Below are 18,438 nucleotides of genomic sequence, written 5' to 3' on the forward strand. Positions count from 1 at the left end.
GAAAACTCGCTAACCTGCTATGAGCAACAGAGGGCAAGGATTAGTGAGTGTCAGAGCCACAATCCGGGAGGAAACACAGACCACACATTAACACATTTCACACTTAGATGCACTGGTCCAGGAATGCCTCAGGTAGATTAAGACAGGTGGTGAAGAGGAACAGCACAGGAACTATTATTAAAGACCAAGCCGCTGCACAAGATGTACCATCGAGAGATAGCGAGGCTGTTGACATTAAGAAATCCTACCACTGACTACAAGAGTCCAGCCTAAAGGATACCAGAAGCTCTTATCCCACCAGCACAAGAACAAAGCCTAAGCACTAGACCTCTAAAGGCAACAGTCTACCACAGCTGAAAGTTGTAAGCTACGCAAAAGTACCCTGCAGATGGAATACAAGTTGGAACAGCATTTACTTAGAGGCACAACCAGGTTGCTGGAACAGTTTCCAATAACATCTATGTACATCAGGAGTTGGGAATCGGTGGGAAAGATATCGTCAATTTTTTATGTTCTTGGACCTGATTGGTGACCAGTTGGTCAGACGTGTATGACATGTATGTTGCGTGTTTAATGCATGTGCAACACATTCACACTGGCACAGAAAAATAGTCAGATGCACACTCACAGCCACACACTAACATGACAATTGCATGTAAGCTTTTCACTATGAGTTAAGGTATAGTTAACCAAAGTAAACATTGAAGGAACCACCAAAAAAAGGTTGTAACAACAAAGGTACACAGACAAAACTAAAGCTGTCCAGAGCTTAGAGCTAGCCACTAGCCAGCTGCCTCAGTAAGAGTAGTCACCAGATTCAGTTCCTGGGTAAGGTGTTCTGACTGGGCATGTCCTAATGGTTTGAGGCCCGGGCAGAGACCAAGGACATGCTGGAGATCTCTCTATGTCCCTTATATCTACCTACCTACCTACCTACCTGGTAGAGGACCCGAGCTTGAAGGATACACTTCCCGCGGACAATACATTCTGCAACCATTACCGAGAGCAACCAGCTGATCTACACTACAGTGGCAGTGATCAGTGAGATGAACAGCCACAAGAAGCAGTACCCTCCATTGAGAGAAGGAGACTAGAGGCCAAGATCAAGGTAGTAGGGAGGAAGGTTAGCCGACTATTGGAGCTGCAGAAAGGTGCAATGAAGAAGATGCCTAAGAAGTAAACCTACATGTTGAAATACAGCAGGTTGAGCTGATACCAAAGAGTTTAATTTTGGCTTCATCTCCTCTTTCTCCCTAGCCTTCTATCAATCATTTCACAAAGCAAGATTTATAGTAGACCTGGACATGCTTCATCATAAACCAATGTTTCTAGGATGTTTGTGAACTACTTTTGTGTCTATGTTCTTAACATAATGGTGTTATCAGTGATGTTCTTGGTGATAATGGTCTTTTTATATTTTTTCATTTTCTAAATAATCACAACAACCAACTACACTGAACTGACTGTGGTATCAGATCAAAACTTTGAGGATCAAAAGTCAATGGACATTTCAGAACATTTTCAGTTTAAACAACCCTTAAAGAAAGTCTGTGTGTACCGCAAGTACTAGAATTGACCAAAAACTCTACAAATGGTCAAATTTGTGACTACAAATTACAATCAGTGTTTATAATTTGTGGACAAACAGTGTTAAATGAAATATAGAGCAGGAAATACGCAAAATGTCCTGAAAAGGACTATGCTATTATTGGCAAGTTAGGTTTCTTGGTAGTTCATAATAAAGTAACAATCACAATACAAAGATGACAGTTGATAAAAAGCATTTTTTATAGCAACTCAAGGGGCTTCATAACTAAAACATTAACAAAGCTGTATCTCCACACTGTTGTCCGTGTAAGTAAGGGTGAATTATTTATGACAGAACGGTATAGATAAAACCAAGAAGCTCTAAAATGTAAAAAGTTTTATGTTTGCCTGCTGTAATTCATGTATTTTACTTTGATATTTTGAATTTTAAAAGGTCACAGAAAGTTAGTGGCTGCTCTCCTAGATGCAAAGAGTAAATGATGCACAACTTCCTGTAGGTAAAGCCAGTGCCTGCAAAAGCAAAAATGTTCCACTTCAAAGTTTGGGGAAACTACTGACACTCGCCTTAGAGAAATGTTTCCCTAAGTCTCCCCAAGTTCCCCATGTCTGGCTGAAATGAAGCAAAATCGTCAAAAATCCTTTAAAAAAAAAAAAAACTTTAAAAGTAATTAATACAAGAGTCTATAAGTATGTGAATGTCACTGTATTTGCTTAAAGATTAAATATAGACCTGAATGTAGTGGTAGAGCAAAAGTCTGATTATCAACAAAGTCATCAGGCATTTTGGGACCATGCTTTTTCACAGTTTAGAACATTTAGACCAAAAACCAAAAATGATATACCTTTTATATTATTGCACCAAAATGTCAGAACTGCTTTAAAGCAGGGTTGAGGTGGATCATAATCCGCAGTTCATGTCAGAACCCCAGAATTATGCTCTACTGATGCAACAACATCAGTAAACTATTTCAGAAGGAAGAGGAGATGGAGGAATTGTTGATAAACAAGTGGCAACAAAACTGCACATCAGCACCAACATTTGAATAAAAGAATCAAGGTTCTGGATGAGTTTCTAGTTAAAAACAAACGAACAAAGAAAAAACTGTGGGGACATACTGTCATAATGGTGGCATTTCACATCAGCTGTGAAATGCAACTCATTACAGCAAGAGGCCAATATATCAGAATATTTCATCTAAAAGTCTTAAAAGGCTATGTCCCCACCAGAGCAGGCGAGATGTGCTGCTGTGCATCTGTGACAGTTTACTAAAATAAGTGATGTAAGTTAAAAGATTACAATGATGGTGCAGATGAAATGTTCTGAGAAAAGGTCACCTAGAGTGCAAACAGAAAGCCCAGAAAGAAAAGAGAAGACAGAATGCTTCTATTTCCTGGAAACTGTTAATCAAAAATACATCAAGTGATGCCAGTATTAGTACAATGATTTCAAGAGAGGGTTGTACACAAAGCTGAATATGGAAAAACAAAACATTTCCAGTGAAAAACCAAATTAAAACTGAAAAAAAGAAACAAAACAAAAACAAACAAACAACAAAAAGAAATAAAATGCAAAAAAAAGCTTTTTTGCTTTAGGGGTAAAAGTATCTGAGGTAAAATAGATTCTCCAAACTTACTGCTTTTTTGCTTTCCTTTTTTTCTTTTACTGTTGCTTTATTCAGTAGAGAGTGGCAAGTAGCCTACAGAACAGAGATGAGCACAATATGGTCACAGCACCAGCTAAACAGACACACACACCAACACACGCGCGCACACACACACACACACACACAGGTAGCATAGCCCTAACCATTTAAACATACATTTTTATCTAGGAAAGCACAAAGAAAAATAAAAAAATGCCGTTTCACTGCTCAGGGCACATAAAGCGTGTTAATGCATGCACTACCAGTCTTTTACTTTAGCAGACGGGTGTACACAAATGTGTGTATCTACACACTTGTGACACGATATCCAAGGTGGAGAACAGGAAATGAAATATATAAGCAGATACAATAAAAATCAAAGACTTTTTGTGTGTGTCTCCGAATCATTTTAAATCTTGAAAGCTGAGACAAAGTTGTTGTTTTTTTCACTTTTTGATTACGAGTGGAAAATACTATAGTGAGGGTATGTTGGCATATTCTGGATTTCTCCGTGGCTTCATGGGACATCCAGGTAGAAAAGACAGAACATCTGAACTCAAATATAACTGAAAATTGCAATTAGATAATATTATTTGGTACATGTCTTTGTGATAAAAAGCAGTCAGTTGTCATTCTCCCATGATGTGATCACACCTAATCCACTGCTTGATTTGGCCTTGAGAGATATTGTCCTCCATCTCTAATTGTCTGTAGCACCTTCGGTTATTCCGGTTTTCTCACACAATCCAAAGACATGCATGAGATTAGGTTTAATGGCAATTCAAAACTGGATATAGGTGTGAATGTGACCTGGTTGTCTCTAAGGATTAATCTGGATATAGATTGCGACCTGTCCAATGAAATGCTCTTAACCTGTGACAAACTGCAGCCCCCATGCTACCCCAAAGTGGAAAAGCTGAAGAAAATGAATCAATGAATAAAGGGATGAATGGTAAATTTATATATTCCAATAGACAGTGAGCTTGTATTTTCATCACTATTTTCAAGCAATCAAAAATGGCTACATTCATAGAGGAGCGCTGGTGGTGGGAAAGTCAGACTTATTCCAGATGCTTGTGTGTTGATCGTCCCAGCGAAAGAGCACAATTGCCACTACATCTCCTGAAATGTTGTGTTATTGTCCTGTAATTTAGTGTTTTTTTCTGTTTTATATTGAGTGTGTGCTCTCTACTTTGGGCGATATTTGATTCTCTGTCTGCAAGTCTCCAACTGGTGGGCTCCACTCATGCACTTGCCTATCAACAAGTCAACTGCTGATTGGTCCGTATCTACAGCTTCATCTTCTTTTGGTTGCCCTTTTGAAGGGTTGATCATGTGCCTACACCTCACCCTGTCTGTAGCATCCTTTTCTGTCACACTAACCCTCTGCATGTCATCCTACACTACTATCCTTGAACCTCCTCTGAGGTTTTCCTCTTCTCCTGCACACCTGGCATCCTTTGTCCAAGATACCCACTAGCCCTCTGCAGGTTTTTAAAACATCTCAACCATGCCTCTCTAACGTTCACTCATCCTGAGCTGTCCCTCTGATAGTCCTTTCTAATCTTGTCTACTCTGGTCACTCCCACTGAAACCATAACATCTACAACTCTGCCATCTTCACTTCGAACTCCTATTTTTGTTTAGTGCCACTGTCTCCAAACCATACATCATAGCAGGTCTCTACCATTCCACTCCCATCTTTCCCACCATGTGTGTGCACCGACCTCAACTCCTATATCTTGACCTATCCTCCCTCTTACTGAAATATCTGTTGACTACAGCCATCCTTTTTGTAAAATCCACCACCATCTGCCATTCTCCATTCCTCTCCATAACACCATACCCACCAAACATCTGTGTTTTGTTTCCCTATATGTCCACCGAAGTCTGTTTTAATCACCAATCTCTGCCCCTGGGGACATTCTGTATCACCTTAACCAACTTACTAACATGTCCTCCACCTCCAAACCTCTGATTGTTCTGTGAGCGTTTTTTCTGGAAAAACCCAGAAAAAGGGTGCAATTTAGACTTTTAATGTCCTACTCTCCACCCACACCAGACACACTCCCACGCAGTCCTCTTAGATACTAAATGCACATCACCGAAAGTAGATGACACATCAGTCTGCAGACTGGTTGTCAAGTGGGCCAAAATAGGAGAAGTATCTACAGCTACAGCGAAGTTAACTGGAAATGGGAGAACCAAAAAAAACTTACTTGTGTTGGTATAGTGACCAACAAAAGTAAAGCTTGCGTCACAACTGCTCTAACTTAATTGTTCCCATGAGCTTTAAAACAGCAGTTCCCAAACTTTTTTTGCTGGGTCCCCTTTGTTTTACAAGACCACCCCCTCCAACCACAAACACCCACATATTGTTTTCAAACTCCAACGCAATTAATTTCACACCTCAAACCTTTTGTAAACAATTAAATAAATAAAAGTAAACTGCAATAAATTACAGGTAGCAATAAAATAAACTACTATCCTTTTACGTTACGCCCCCACCTACAAAGGTATTTTTAGAAAACAGTTTTTTCTATGCGTTTGGGCCTGAAAAACTCCTGCCAGGGTGGAGATTTTCGAAAACTCAGTTTTTGCGTTTACGTGTGGACAAGGAATAGTCACGCAACATCAAAGGCGAGCGCCTTTCATGACGTCACGCTGTGCGCCATGTTATTGTTTACATGAGATGAATTTCTACAATGGCCGATATAGACAAAATACTATTGCTGTTAATCTTACTATCTGCAGTTTTTACACGCTTTTACACACACAGTTACTGTTCCTCCATTTACATCAGGCATCAGAGTGAACTTCAGATTTTTTCGGGGATACCTACCTTGGCACCACCATTGTGCAGGTGAAGCTAAAAGCAAGATATGCTTCATCATATTTTGTAGTCTTTGGTTTGGAAACATATTTGGCGTTGCTTCCTCTTCTGCTTTGTGTTTGTGTGGGAGCCTCGTCAAAAACCTGTCCATTATGCTAGCAGTGTCCAAGCCTTTCCTTTTGGGTCAGCTGGGTTAAACCACAAAAGGAAAAAAGACTGGTGGCAGCAATTGGTACCCCTCAGCCTCCTTGTAGATATATTTATGGTATAAATTTGAAAGTCCTCCATGTTTTGTTCTCAAGTTATCCCATTCACAACCTTGGGTGTCAACAATACCCCATTAGGTTTTTAAGGCTGAGCATTAAAAACTGACCTAGCATAAAATAAAAACTGATTAAAAGCAAAAAGTGAAAACCCATGGGTACAATTATGTCTAAGGATGTACACAACTAGTTGACTAATCATTGCTACTGTCACTAGTCTCTAATAGACTCCCTGTATTTCTGCTTATCCGAGGCTGGGTCATGTGGGCAGCGGCCTAAGAAAGGAGGGCCAGACTTTCCATTCACCAGCAACTGCCTTCAGCTTACCCGAGGGAATACAGAGTAGAGCAGGGCAATATGGCCAAAAATATTTATTACGATATATATTTGAAAATTTGCGATAACGGTACAACTGACGATCTAATTGACCCGAGACAAAATACTTTACCACTCCACAACTTTATTAGTGGAAAAAAGAACCCATCAACGTATTTTCACTTAAACAAGCAGCTGTTTTTTATGTGCATTAAAGTTATATAAAAATGTAACAGTGCAAATGCAAATTCCTCGCTGACAGTTTAACCAAAAGGCATTTCCAGTGGAAATTGGCCGACATATCCTCAGCATAACCATGTATAATATCCACAAAACTCAAAAAGAGCTTATACACACACAGTACTGTAATATTATGTTGAAGCACAGTACGTATCACTCCGCATGACTCCTGACTACGGTAGCCGTAATGCTCGGCTTTCGAGCGGTGCGGCTTTCGTACTTAAGCAAAGTTGCACTAAAACATTTTTTGTCAGATTTTTGAGCGCTGTGTACCAAATAAAATCAGCTCGGTAATAACGGTAATAATGATGGTGCGCTTGCTTGCTCTACTAAAAAAAATCTGCTTTGGTGTGTATCTGACGGACGAAAGCTAAACCAGTCCCACACCACTGAAGTCGCAGCATTTTGACAAACCAATTCCGGTTCATCTGTTTCATTCAACGATCCGCTTTCACCCTGACACGCCCTTCTCATTCTCCGTCACCGCCATGCTTTTTCTACCATGTGCGTATGAAAACAAAGGTACTGTGCATGCGCGTTTTACTCATATTTTATCGCGATATTTCATTTTCTTATCATTGCCTAACATTATACCAGTATTACCGTGAATGGTATGATATGGCCCAGCCCTAATACTGAGCTGTTCCCAGGCCAGCAAAGAGATCTAGGGTGCGTTCCAAAAGTACCTCCTATTTCCCATTTCTAGCCTCCTTTCCTTGACCTTGATGAAAACAGCATTCTAGGAGAAAAGCCGTGCGCTGAGAAATGGATGTCTGCATTGTGAAACTATGATATGCAAAAGATAGACTACAAAACAAACATCTTACTTTGCTGTTTTACTGATTTCAAATAAACAAGAACAGGCTGCGAAAAATAACCCTTCATTACAAAGGTTGGTATTTTAAAGAAGAAGGAACAATTAGGGCCAGACTAACATCTGTGACAACCAAAAGCCTTCTTTTCACATTAAAATATGCTGGATTCACTAAAGAGGCTCAGTGTCAGTTTTGTGACTGAAAGTCGGAAGAGGAGTATTTTTGCAGTTGGCCTTACACCATACATATTTGCAAGAGTTTCACCTCTAGAAAAAGAATATTGAAATGAAAATGAAACCTTGTTTCATATCACTTTTTTAGGGTTTTTTCCTTCTTATTCTCATTGTCTTGAATATAATGTGGAATGCAAGATACCACACGGTTAAGAAGCTGTTAAAGTATGACTCATTACTGAAGAATGTGATTAACTTGTTCAAGTGCCTTTGCTTGACCCCTTTTTATAGCAGTTGAAGTTCATATTGAGTTACAATGAAAGAAAGTTAAAAATTGGATTAACAATTATTTTAAAGCCAAATTTCAGCCCTTTAAAAATGTAGCATTATCTTTTGATGTATGGCTTATAATATTACAATATTATAATATAATATAATATTCCTTTAGATGCCGCACTATAAGGACATACAGATACAACCAGTCAAAACTGCCGCTTTTAGCCAGAGGTCATTTATACTTAAAGTTACCAAAACTATTTCTAGTAAACAGTTTTTCATTCATTCATTAATTTCAATGTAATCTAATAAAGAGATACAATTTAAAAGAAAATTTAATCCAGACAAATAATATTCTTGCACACAAGCTTCTTCATAGATCCCAAGCCTGTAAATAAATGCGCCTCAACACTGCTCCACCTGGTGGATACACTAGAGATTACCACTGGTTTTCTTAACTGCCGTTTAGGGGTATTTGCTACTCATGGTTGCATCAGCCACGTCACAGGTGGGGGATGATTACACTCACCCACTAGCCAGCAATCAGTCAGAATCCCATCATGGTCCTGTCAGGGATGAGGTAGCCATTTTAAGTGGCTGTATTTTTACAGTGGTAGAATTCTTGGCAACAACGGTCGGATGCATGTTGCACTTTTGATGTAGCTTTATTGTCACAAACACTGCACCTATCACAATATTTGTATCATCAATTTAAAAAACAAAACAAAAACAGTTTTAACTCTGTTATATTCTGCCAAGTTAATATGACACTCCTGAGTCAGTTTAATAAGATAAAATTAGTTTTGATGGTACTAAAAATAATATTCATGAATCTAAATTCCATTATGCTACTCATCCCTGATACCCAGTTCAGTTTACTGTATGAAAGTAGCTTATTTAAAATCACTGCTCTGCTTAAACAGTCTAGCTCATGTACGGGTAAAGCAGGTTTACTGCTGAGATGATTTGTAAATACTTTCCTGGGGACAAGAGGCTGTAAAGTTAAGGTACTACCATGAACTGCAAAGCCAGCAAGTTTATCTGCCTTCAAGACTTTGATTTTCTGAATGAAATTTTGACCCCTCTCTCTCAACCTAATTATAACATATCTCCAGATCTTCACCGCCTCCTCCAGCTCTTTCATGGGACAGCAAGGCGTTCCAAGACAGCGAGATGTAATCTCGCCTCCGTGTCCTGGATTTAAACTTGGTCTGCCTCAGGGCCTTCTCCTGGGGAGACATGCCCAGAAAACCTCACCCAGGAGGCGCCCTCGAGGCATTCTGGTCAGATGCCGGAAAAAATAAATGATGGCAAAAAAATCTCCCAAAAGAATCTTTGTTTCATTGAAAGCGCTGATAATAAAGACAGAGGAAGTGTAGGAGTGTGCAAAAGATTTTCTTTTACAGTGATTCGATCAAACAAAAGAATCAAATGTTGACTTAGATCATGACAATGAAAAAGGTGTGATCACAGTTTTTGGGTTTGTTTGTTTTTTTTTAAATGCACTCAAATCTGGAGTTACTGAAAAAGTAGTTAGGGAGAAATTTCACTCCGTTTAAGTCTGGCTTATACCAACTTAACTTGTTTTTCCTAGGCCACACACTGCTTTTACTAGTTTTTACCATCATGTGTTCTCTACTTTTATGTTTTATTTTATCTGTATGCTTTCTGGTTAACAAGCCCAACTGCCCTCACTACAATATTACTCCTGCTCAGGGGAATTTTAAATAATTTCATAGGTGTTCAGTAATTTGAACTACAACATAGCTCTGAGGAGCCTGTATCATGAATGCTCAGTGGCTATAATCTTTCTTCATTTAGTGCATGCAATTGATGGCACCAGGAGTAGCAAGTTTTAGTGTTTATATTCAAAGATGTTTTTAGCTCTCTAATTTCTGAGTGGATGTTCATGGTAACAATTTTGTCACACAAAGATGAATGCATTGTGTAAATACAGTCAAGCCCATAATTATTCATGGCAAATTTTGACTTGACGTTACTCTTATTCAACCATTAATTACACAGGTGTCTCCCAAAGACAATAAGATGATGTAAAAGAGGCATCATTGTGGAGAAAAATATTTCTGAGCTCTTATTTACATTTGAGCAAAAAGTGTAATGTCCAAAATTATTCATACCCATCACAAACTGTCACAGTCTCTTGGAAAATCTAAAGTTCTATACCATTCCAAACAGTCCAAGATGTTCTACAGCATTCTCATTACCCTGATTCACTGAGAACAGGTGTTTTAATCAATTTAACAGGTGAAAAACAGCAGCTCCTTGTGGACAGGCATGACTAAGACAAAGGAGCTCAGTGAGGACCTGCAGCTGTGCATTGTGGCTGCTCACAAGTCAGGAAAGGGCTACAAGGTTATATCTAAAGGTTTTCAAGTTCCAATGTTATTAAAAAAAATACAAGATGTTCCGCAGTGTGGAACATCTCAGAGGATGTGGTTGGAAGTAACACCTGTGCTGGCCAGCAGGATGGTGAGAGGTGTGAAATAGAATTACAAGGATCACCACCAAGACCATACTGGTGAATCTGTGCTCTACTAGTGGCAATGTCTCAAGGCAGACAATCCAACGGAAACTGGACAGTGCTATGTTCCAGTAATGCAGACCAAGGAAGACGCCACATCTCCAGAGAAGGCACACAAAAGCCTGCTTGGCCTTTGGAAATGCTCATCTGGACAAAGAAGCAGAGTTCTGGTCTTCCGTGTTACAATCAGATGAAACAAAAATTGAATTGTTTGGACACAATGATGTTTCCTTCATTTGGCATAAAAAACAAAACAAAACAAAAGCAAAAAAGGAGAAACGTTTTGCTAAGAACACCATCCCCTCTGTCAAACATGGTGTTGGGAACCTAATGCTTTGGGGCTATGTTTCAGCCAACAGACCAGGGAACCTAATCACAGTAAATGGCACCATGAGAAAAGAGCAATACAAGAAGATTCTCAACAATAACATCAGGCAGTCTGCAGAGAAACTTGGCCTTGGGCACCAGTGGACATTTCAGCACAACAATGACCCAAAACACACAGCAAAAGCGGTGAAGAAATGGTTAGCAGACAAAAATATTAACGTTTTGCAGTGGCCCAGCCAGACTCCTCACTTGAAACCAATTGAAAATCTGTGGAGGGAGCTAAAGATCAGGGTGATGGCAAGAAGACTCTACAACCTGAAAGAGTTGGAGCTCATTGCTAAAGATGAATGGACAAAAATACCTGTGGAGACACGCAAAAAGCTGGTCTGCAATTATAGGAAGAGTTTGATTGCTGTAATCGAGGTCTTTCTATTGATTATTGCGTGGGGTATGAATAATTTTGGACGTGACACTTTTTGCTCAAATGTAAATAAAAGATGAGATTTTTTTTTCCCCTCCAAAATGATGCGTCTTGTACATCATCTTATTATCTTTTGGGAGACGTTTGTGTCATTTCTGGTAAAAAAAAAAAAAAACTAAAAAAAAGCTAAAAAACTTGCTGATTGAATAAAAGTAACTAAGTCAAAACTTGCCAGGGTTATGAAAAAGTATGGGCTTGACTGTATCAACAATCCTGCAGACCATAGTGTTTTAATGTGGAATATCACATGGATTCATGTGTGTGATTAATACTTGCTATGCTTGCACACACAAACTGCATTTGCAGCCACTTTCCTACTGAGGTAGGAATTCATAGTTCAGTCAAATGCAGAATATTTTTTATTGGACAAATTACATCCAGCTAACATGGTCACAGGCACTGTGTGTTTGTACATAGAGAACTCGCTGGTTCTGCTAGCTTGTACTTGGCAGTAGTGCACACTGCCAATTACGTCTAGCACTAGCAAGTTAACTGATTAATAGAAAAGAAATTACCAGCTTTAGTTCAGTTTAAATCAAGAGAATCAAAAAATATCTCAGGTCAAGATGAAAAAGGAAAAGACTGTGACCAACAAAAACTGTATAAAGTTTTCAGATAACCTTGCTTTTAATTGAAAATAATGACTAGTGATCCTGTTAGATGTCAAGATGGCAAAACCTTAAAAAACAAAAAAACAAAAGAAAAACAGGCTCTGCACTAGAATCATCTGCAACGTGTTCCACCAAATCTCAAGCTTTAAAGGATCTTTGAAAGGTCCTAACTTATGAGTCCAGCAGTTTAAAGTTCTGTATAGTTGTGCACTGATTCATGTTATGTAGAAGCAGTGAATCAAGCGGCATCAGGCGGCCTTAGAGTGAAGAGGTAGGAGCTTGAAATGTTAAAGTGACACTATGTGCACACAGGCAAGAGCAGACAAATTGAGTGAGCAACTGTGGACTCATGTTGGAGTGAAAAAAATCAGGGGTCTACCTGGTAGAGACAGTGGCAGACACTGCGGAGCTGTGGGGGAAATTCGCCTGATGAACTAATGATGGCCTGAAAAAAGCGCTCAGTGATTTGCAGCAGGTTCCTCTGGTTCTCTTCGAGGTTCTCACCTTGTTCCAATCTGATGACAAAAAAACAAACAAAAAAAACTCAGTTCTATTAGTCTTTCAGTTCTTGTGACCATATAGAAATAGTGGGCAGCACTTAGCTGATACATGCATCCAACACATAGTTTGTGTTTTTTTATTTGAAGCAGTTCCAGTGACTAAACTATGGCAAACGGGGAAAAAGCCAGTGTATGGCAGCACAAAATTCGTAACGTATGAGAAGAAATTTGCCAGTGACTTGCAGAGGAAGCTCCTCCTTGTTCATGCTATAATTTTGTTACCACTTAAATTTCTCCAACATCTGCTACCTAGGCCATTTCTCAAAAGGCATTAAGAAAAAGAAGGGCTTCAGTTTTTCAGTCTAAGCTGTCTGCAGAGATGGAGGTACTAACCTGGTGGGGTCCACCTCAAAGCTAATGTGTTCAGGGGTTGTGATGACTCCTCTCAATAAAGGCTCCAGTAACTTCTGTAGATAGGCTGCCCCGTATACCTGAAAAAAGAAAGAGTGACAGCTTAAATCATGCAAACAACATGTCCTAAGAGGCAGTTAAGAAGCATTTCTAAAGAATTCACAAGAAGAGTCAGGCAGGGTTTCTACCTTGAAACAAAAGGTCATTATCTTGCTGGCCAGGCTATTTCCTCTGAAGAGGGTTTGCATGGAGTCAGCTAGCTCCACCTCTTTAGAAAACATATTCCACAGGAGTTGGTAGAGTAGGTGTCGGGAATCAAACAGTGTCACCAGGACTCGTGCTAGTTCATCCTGAAAACACATAGAGTAACTATTACATAGGCTTTCACTGTATTAAAGCAACATTATGAACACACCCATTCATTAAAAAAGGGAAAAAAGGCCTCTGAAAGGTCTGTGCAAATGTGTAGTAGCATTATGTTACCTACGACATTGTCGTAGGTAACATATGTCAACATTCAATTTTAAATCCGTGGTTAAAAACAAAAAGAAGCCACACACCCATTGAGACCCTGGAACCACATTAGCTAATGCCATGGCAATGGGCAGCTCTCCTTGGTCTCCCATCATGGTGACCAGCTCTACCAGCCTCTCAAAGCGGTCAGCCAACACAGTCTCAGCCAGTGTGTCAAACTCTGTTCCCTGTTGAAGGATCTTGGTCAGCACTTCCATAAATGTGGCTCGAGTCTGAAGATCTTTGTGATAACCGAGACCTGAAAAAGAGGAAACCAAAATGTAAATTTACTAAAATAAACTACTGGACTTCCTCACAACAGATTCATTTTGCCTTATATATTTCCTTACTTACCAATTGAGTGCATAAGACCACTGTCCACATTAGCATTGAGTAGATTGGACATTGCTAGGATGGTGCAATGTCGAAGGGATGCCAGACGTCGGGACATTCCTCTCTTACGTCCCCCAACTGCCTGGCCTTCATCCTCCACCTCACTGCAGTCATTCAGCAGGTTCATGAACAGAGTAAAGTACCTGCACACCACCAAAAACAACAGCTAAATGAGAAAAGATGGGTTTTCTATAGTCTCACTATACTGTGCATCTTTTATTTGTATACCTTCACGGGGGTTCACATTTTCAGTGACAAATTTCAGAAACCCAGTTGTAAAATCATTACTGGAAGTGTACTGAATGTGACAGTATTTGGCAAAAACAAAACAAATGAAAAACCAAAACGGAAAAGTAAACGTGGTCCGTTGTAAACTGTATAATTCTGTCTGAAATCAGGCATCAGTGACACTGCAATCTGCAGCAGTGGGCTGAACAGAGGTTTGTCTCAGTGTTCAGCCCCATTCCCAACATCAAGGAGACATCCCTGTATTCTCATACAGATAGTAATGTGGAAGATTCTTGGGCCACTCGCCATTTCTTGCGAGGAAAATGGGAAATAGGTGCACTGATTAAAGGCAGTTACTGAATTTGTACAGTTCTACACTCATTTGGTAAAGTCACCTTTATTCTTCAAAACAGCCTGAACTCTATTAGGTAAGCTTTCTTGTCATTTCTTTTAGCAGTTGTCCACACTTCTTGAAGGACACTTGAAAGATCTTGCATCAAGATCTCCAAATACCACTGGCTGAAATGCAGCTCGAAACCACTGTATGTAGCTGTAGATACTATTGTACCTTTCTTCTGACCTCCTCCATGCATATAAACCACAATTTGATACAAAACAAATCTGGATCAATGGCTTCATTAGACCTGTTGCCACTGATTGTCAAGATTCAGGTAATTTTGGATACCTCAGCCTTTTCTCTTTTCTTCCCTTCCTTAAGAACGGCTCCTTGCATCTTACTATTATGTGAGTAAATAAGCCTCTTAATGTTCATGTTTGAGCAGACCACACCTTAGTCAGACTGCTGCTGGGAATCCACGAGGGTGGCTTCATCGCCGCCTGTCTGGCAGAATAGAGAAGCAGAGTGCGAGGACAGCCAGAAAGCAGTCCTTTGTGTTTTTTTGTTTGTTTTTTTTTTTTTTGGGGGGGGGGGGGGGGGGGGGGTGTTCCCCTCATTCTCTAATGTCTTGGACAGATGATCCTGCTCCGACATTTAGGATTCTGGGCCTCAGCATAACCATGTATGATATCCACAAAACTCAAAAAGAGGTTATACACACACAGTACTGTAATATTATGTTGAAGCACAGTACGTATCACTCCGCAAGGCTCCTGCCTACGATAGCCGTAATGCTCCGACAATCCATCAAGAGGTGCGGCTTCGTAGCTTAGCAAAGTCGTACTAAAACATTTGACAGATTTTCGAGCGCCGTGTACATAAAATCGTTTCGAGGTCAGTAAACACAACCAGAATTCATACATAAGGCACACGGGATTATAAGGGGCACTGTCGATTTTCAGAAAAATCACTGGATTGATTTTAAGTGCACCGTATTTCCCAAAAAACACGGTAATAACGGCCCGCTAGCATGCTCCACCAAAAATAGTGCTTTGTTGTGTATCTGACGGACGAAAGCTAAACCAGTCCCACACCACTGAAGTTGCAGCATTTTTACAAACCAGTTCTGGTTCATCCGTTTCATTCAACGATCTGCTTTCACCCTTATCATTCTCCATCGCCGCCATGCTTTCCACCATATGCGTATGAAAAAAAGGCACTGCGCATGCGCGTTTTACCCATATTCTATGGCGATATTTCATTTTCTTATCGTTGCCCAACATTATACCGGTATTACCATGAACGGTATGATATGGCCCAGCCCTACTCCAGAGGAGGTGAATGGTTCAACTTACATTCCACACAGTCTTGTCCATCACAACAACAAAGCCCCCCTAGTCTTCAACTGCTCCTTCCTCTACCAGCAAACTGCCAAACTTAATGACCTCATGCTGCCAGGCCCCATGCTTAGCCCTTCACGCCTCAGCGTGTTACACCAATTCCACCACCATGCTGTGGCCATAAGCGGTGATATAAATTTATTCTAAATTTTTACTTTATCAAAAACATCTGGATTGAATAATAAATTGGATAGGTTGAGACTGGCTGTATGAAAGGTAGTCTAGAGCCTAGAAAAGCTGAAGGAGAGATGTGTTCAAGTAAAGCTCCTTCCAACACCATCCAACTGGAGCTAACAACAATGTTCCAATATTTGATGCCCAGCAATAATATATGTTTGGAAGTGACATATCGCTCATTGTTCTAACTAACTATAAGATATTTTCATGTACCCTCAGCTGTCTTTCATGAAGTTTTATGAAGATATGCAGTTGGCAATTAAGGTTGGAAAAGAAAGATTTTTTTAAAACACATAAAGAAATTTAGGAACTACACACATCTTGATAGATGTGACTTTTCCTCATAACAGAGGTTGATAATTAGCCCTATAAAGATCCCTAAAACTAAAACAAACAAAAACCCAAATTGACAAAGTAATCATTTGTCAGATGTTTCTACGACTTGATTTGGGTCCAATGGTGGTAAATTTCATTGACTGGACATAATATGGAAAGGCACACACCTGACTATATAAGATCCCATATTTGACAGTATATGTCAGAGAACAAACCAAGTCATCAAGTTCAAGGAATTGCCCATAGACCTCAGAGACAGATAGGATTACTCAGGGGTGCTGACTCATTTAAACTAACATAAACAACATCCTGTAACCAGGTTTCTGGTTTCTGACTTTTAATTTAGTGACCTCTGAGACATAAATGGGTTGGCGGTGTAATGAGGGCTTCAGTTTAAAACTAGTCAGCCTGTTTTCACAGCTGCTTCGAGCGCTAAAGGCCTCTATCACATAGGAAACGGCATACTCAGTGCTACACTCTGAAACCCATCGTTTCAGAGAGTACTTGTGCATTGAGCCTAGCTTCCAAAGCAGTATACAGCCTAAATTTCTTACAGGCATCATCATTACTAAAGGCTGAGGAGTAGCTAAATATCTTACACACTGAGTGCCAAAGGTGCAGGAGGGAAGCTACAAGCTTAACTAAGCTAGCGAATCCATAAAGACACAGTGAATCCACTGCACTTCCTAATTCTATGACTGTACTTCATCTGTCCTGATCGGTAGGGCAGGGCAACATGGCCAAAAATATTTATCACGATACAGGGAGTGCAGAATTATTAGGCAAATGAGTATTTTGTCCACATCATCCTCTTCATGCATGTTGTCTTACTCCAAGCTGTATAGGCTCGAAAGCCTACTACCAATGAAGCATATTAGGTGATGTGCATCTCTGTAATGAGAAGGGGTGTGGTCTAATGACATCAACACCCTATATCAGGTGTGCATAATTATTAGGCAACGTCCTTTCCTTCGGCAAAATGGGTCAAAAGAAGGACTTGACAGGCTCAGAAAAGTCAAAAATAGTGAGATATCTTGCAGAGGGATGCAGCAGTCTCAACATTGCAAAGCTTCTGAAGCGTGATCATCGAACAATCAAAATAGTCAACAGGGTCGCAAGAAGCGTGTGGAAAAACCAAGGCGCAAAATAACTGCCCATGAACTGAGAAAAGTCAAGCGTGCAGCTGCCAAGATGCCACTTGCCACCAGTTTGGCCATATTTCAGAGCTGCAACATCACTGGAGTGCCCAAAAGCACAAGGTGTGCAATACTCAGAGACATGGCCAAGGTAAGAAAGGCTGAAAGACGACCACCACTGAACAAGACACACAAGCTGAAACGTCAAGACTGGGCCAAGAAATATCTCGAGACTGGTTTTTCTAAGGTTTTATGGACTGATGAAATGAGAGTGAGTCTTGATGGGCCAGATGGATGGGCCCGTGGCTGGATTGGTAAAGGGCAGAGAGCTCCAGTCCGACTCAGACGCCAGCAAGGTGGAGGTGTACTGGTTTGGGCTGGTATCATCAAAGATGAGCTTGTGGGGCCTTTTCGGATTGAGGATGGAGTCAAGCTCAACTCCCAGTCCTACTGGACATTGCTGCTGCACGCAATGTTGATGGTGAACAGATCAAAACACTGACAGAATCCATGGATGGCAGGCTTTTGAGTGTCCTTGCAAAGAAAGGTGGCTATATTGGTCGCTGATTTGTTTTTGTTTTGTTTTTGAATGTCAGAAATGTATATTTGTGAATGTGGAGATGTTATATTGGTTTCACTGGTAAAAATAAATCATTGAAATGGGTATATACAGTGGGGCAAAAAAGTATTTAGTCAGCCACGGATTGTGCAAGTTCCCCCACCTAAAATGATGACAGAGGTCAGTAATTTGCACCAGAGGTACACTTCAACTGTGAGAGACAGAATGTGAAAAAAAAAATCCATGAATCCACATGGTAGGATTTGTAAAGAATTTATTCGTAAATCAGGGTGGAAAATAAGTATTTGGTCAATAACAAAAATACAACTCAATACTTTGTAACATAACCTTTGTTGGCAATAACAGAGGTCAAACGTTTAC

General features: G+C 40.1%; 1 protein-coding gene across 4 annotated transcripts in view; it reads right to left on the minus strand.

The window, feature by feature from the left end:
- nf1a (neurofibromin 1a) overlaps nt 1-18,438 on the minus strand; it is a 136,712-nt gene that overhangs the window by 65,415 nt on the left and 52,859 nt on the right. For 3 of the 4 annotated variants that reach the window (XM_086260646.1, XM_086260645.1, XM_086260644.1), the window contains exons 25-30: nt 13,846-14,027; nt 13,539-13,750; nt 13,167-13,328; nt 12,961-13,058; nt 12,447-12,582; nt 3,183-3,245 (exon numbers count right to left, since the gene is read on the minus strand). In XM_086260646.1, the coding sequence (XP_086116772.1) occupies nt 3,183-3,245; nt 12,447-12,582; nt 12,961-13,058; nt 13,167-13,328; nt 13,539-13,750; nt 13,846-14,027 (853 nt within the window). The remainder of the gene's footprint in view (nt 1-3,182; nt 3,246-12,446; nt 12,583-12,960; nt 13,059-13,166; nt 13,329-13,538; nt 13,751-13,845; nt 14,028-18,438) is intronic. The other variant, XM_086260647.1, reaches the window with a different exon arrangement.

This window comes from Aulonocara sp. 'chitande type north' Nkhata Bay, linkage group LG14 (genome assembly GCF_057382095.1).
Source record: "Aulonocara sp. 'chitande type north' Nkhata Bay isolate Kocher_YH1m ecotype deep benthic linkage group LG14, A_spYH_male_GT1.1, whole genome shotgun sequence".
Classification (NCBI taxonomy): domain Eukaryota; kingdom Metazoa; phylum Chordata; class Actinopteri; order Cichliformes; family Cichlidae; genus Aulonocara; species Aulonocara sp. 'chitande type north' Nkhata Bay.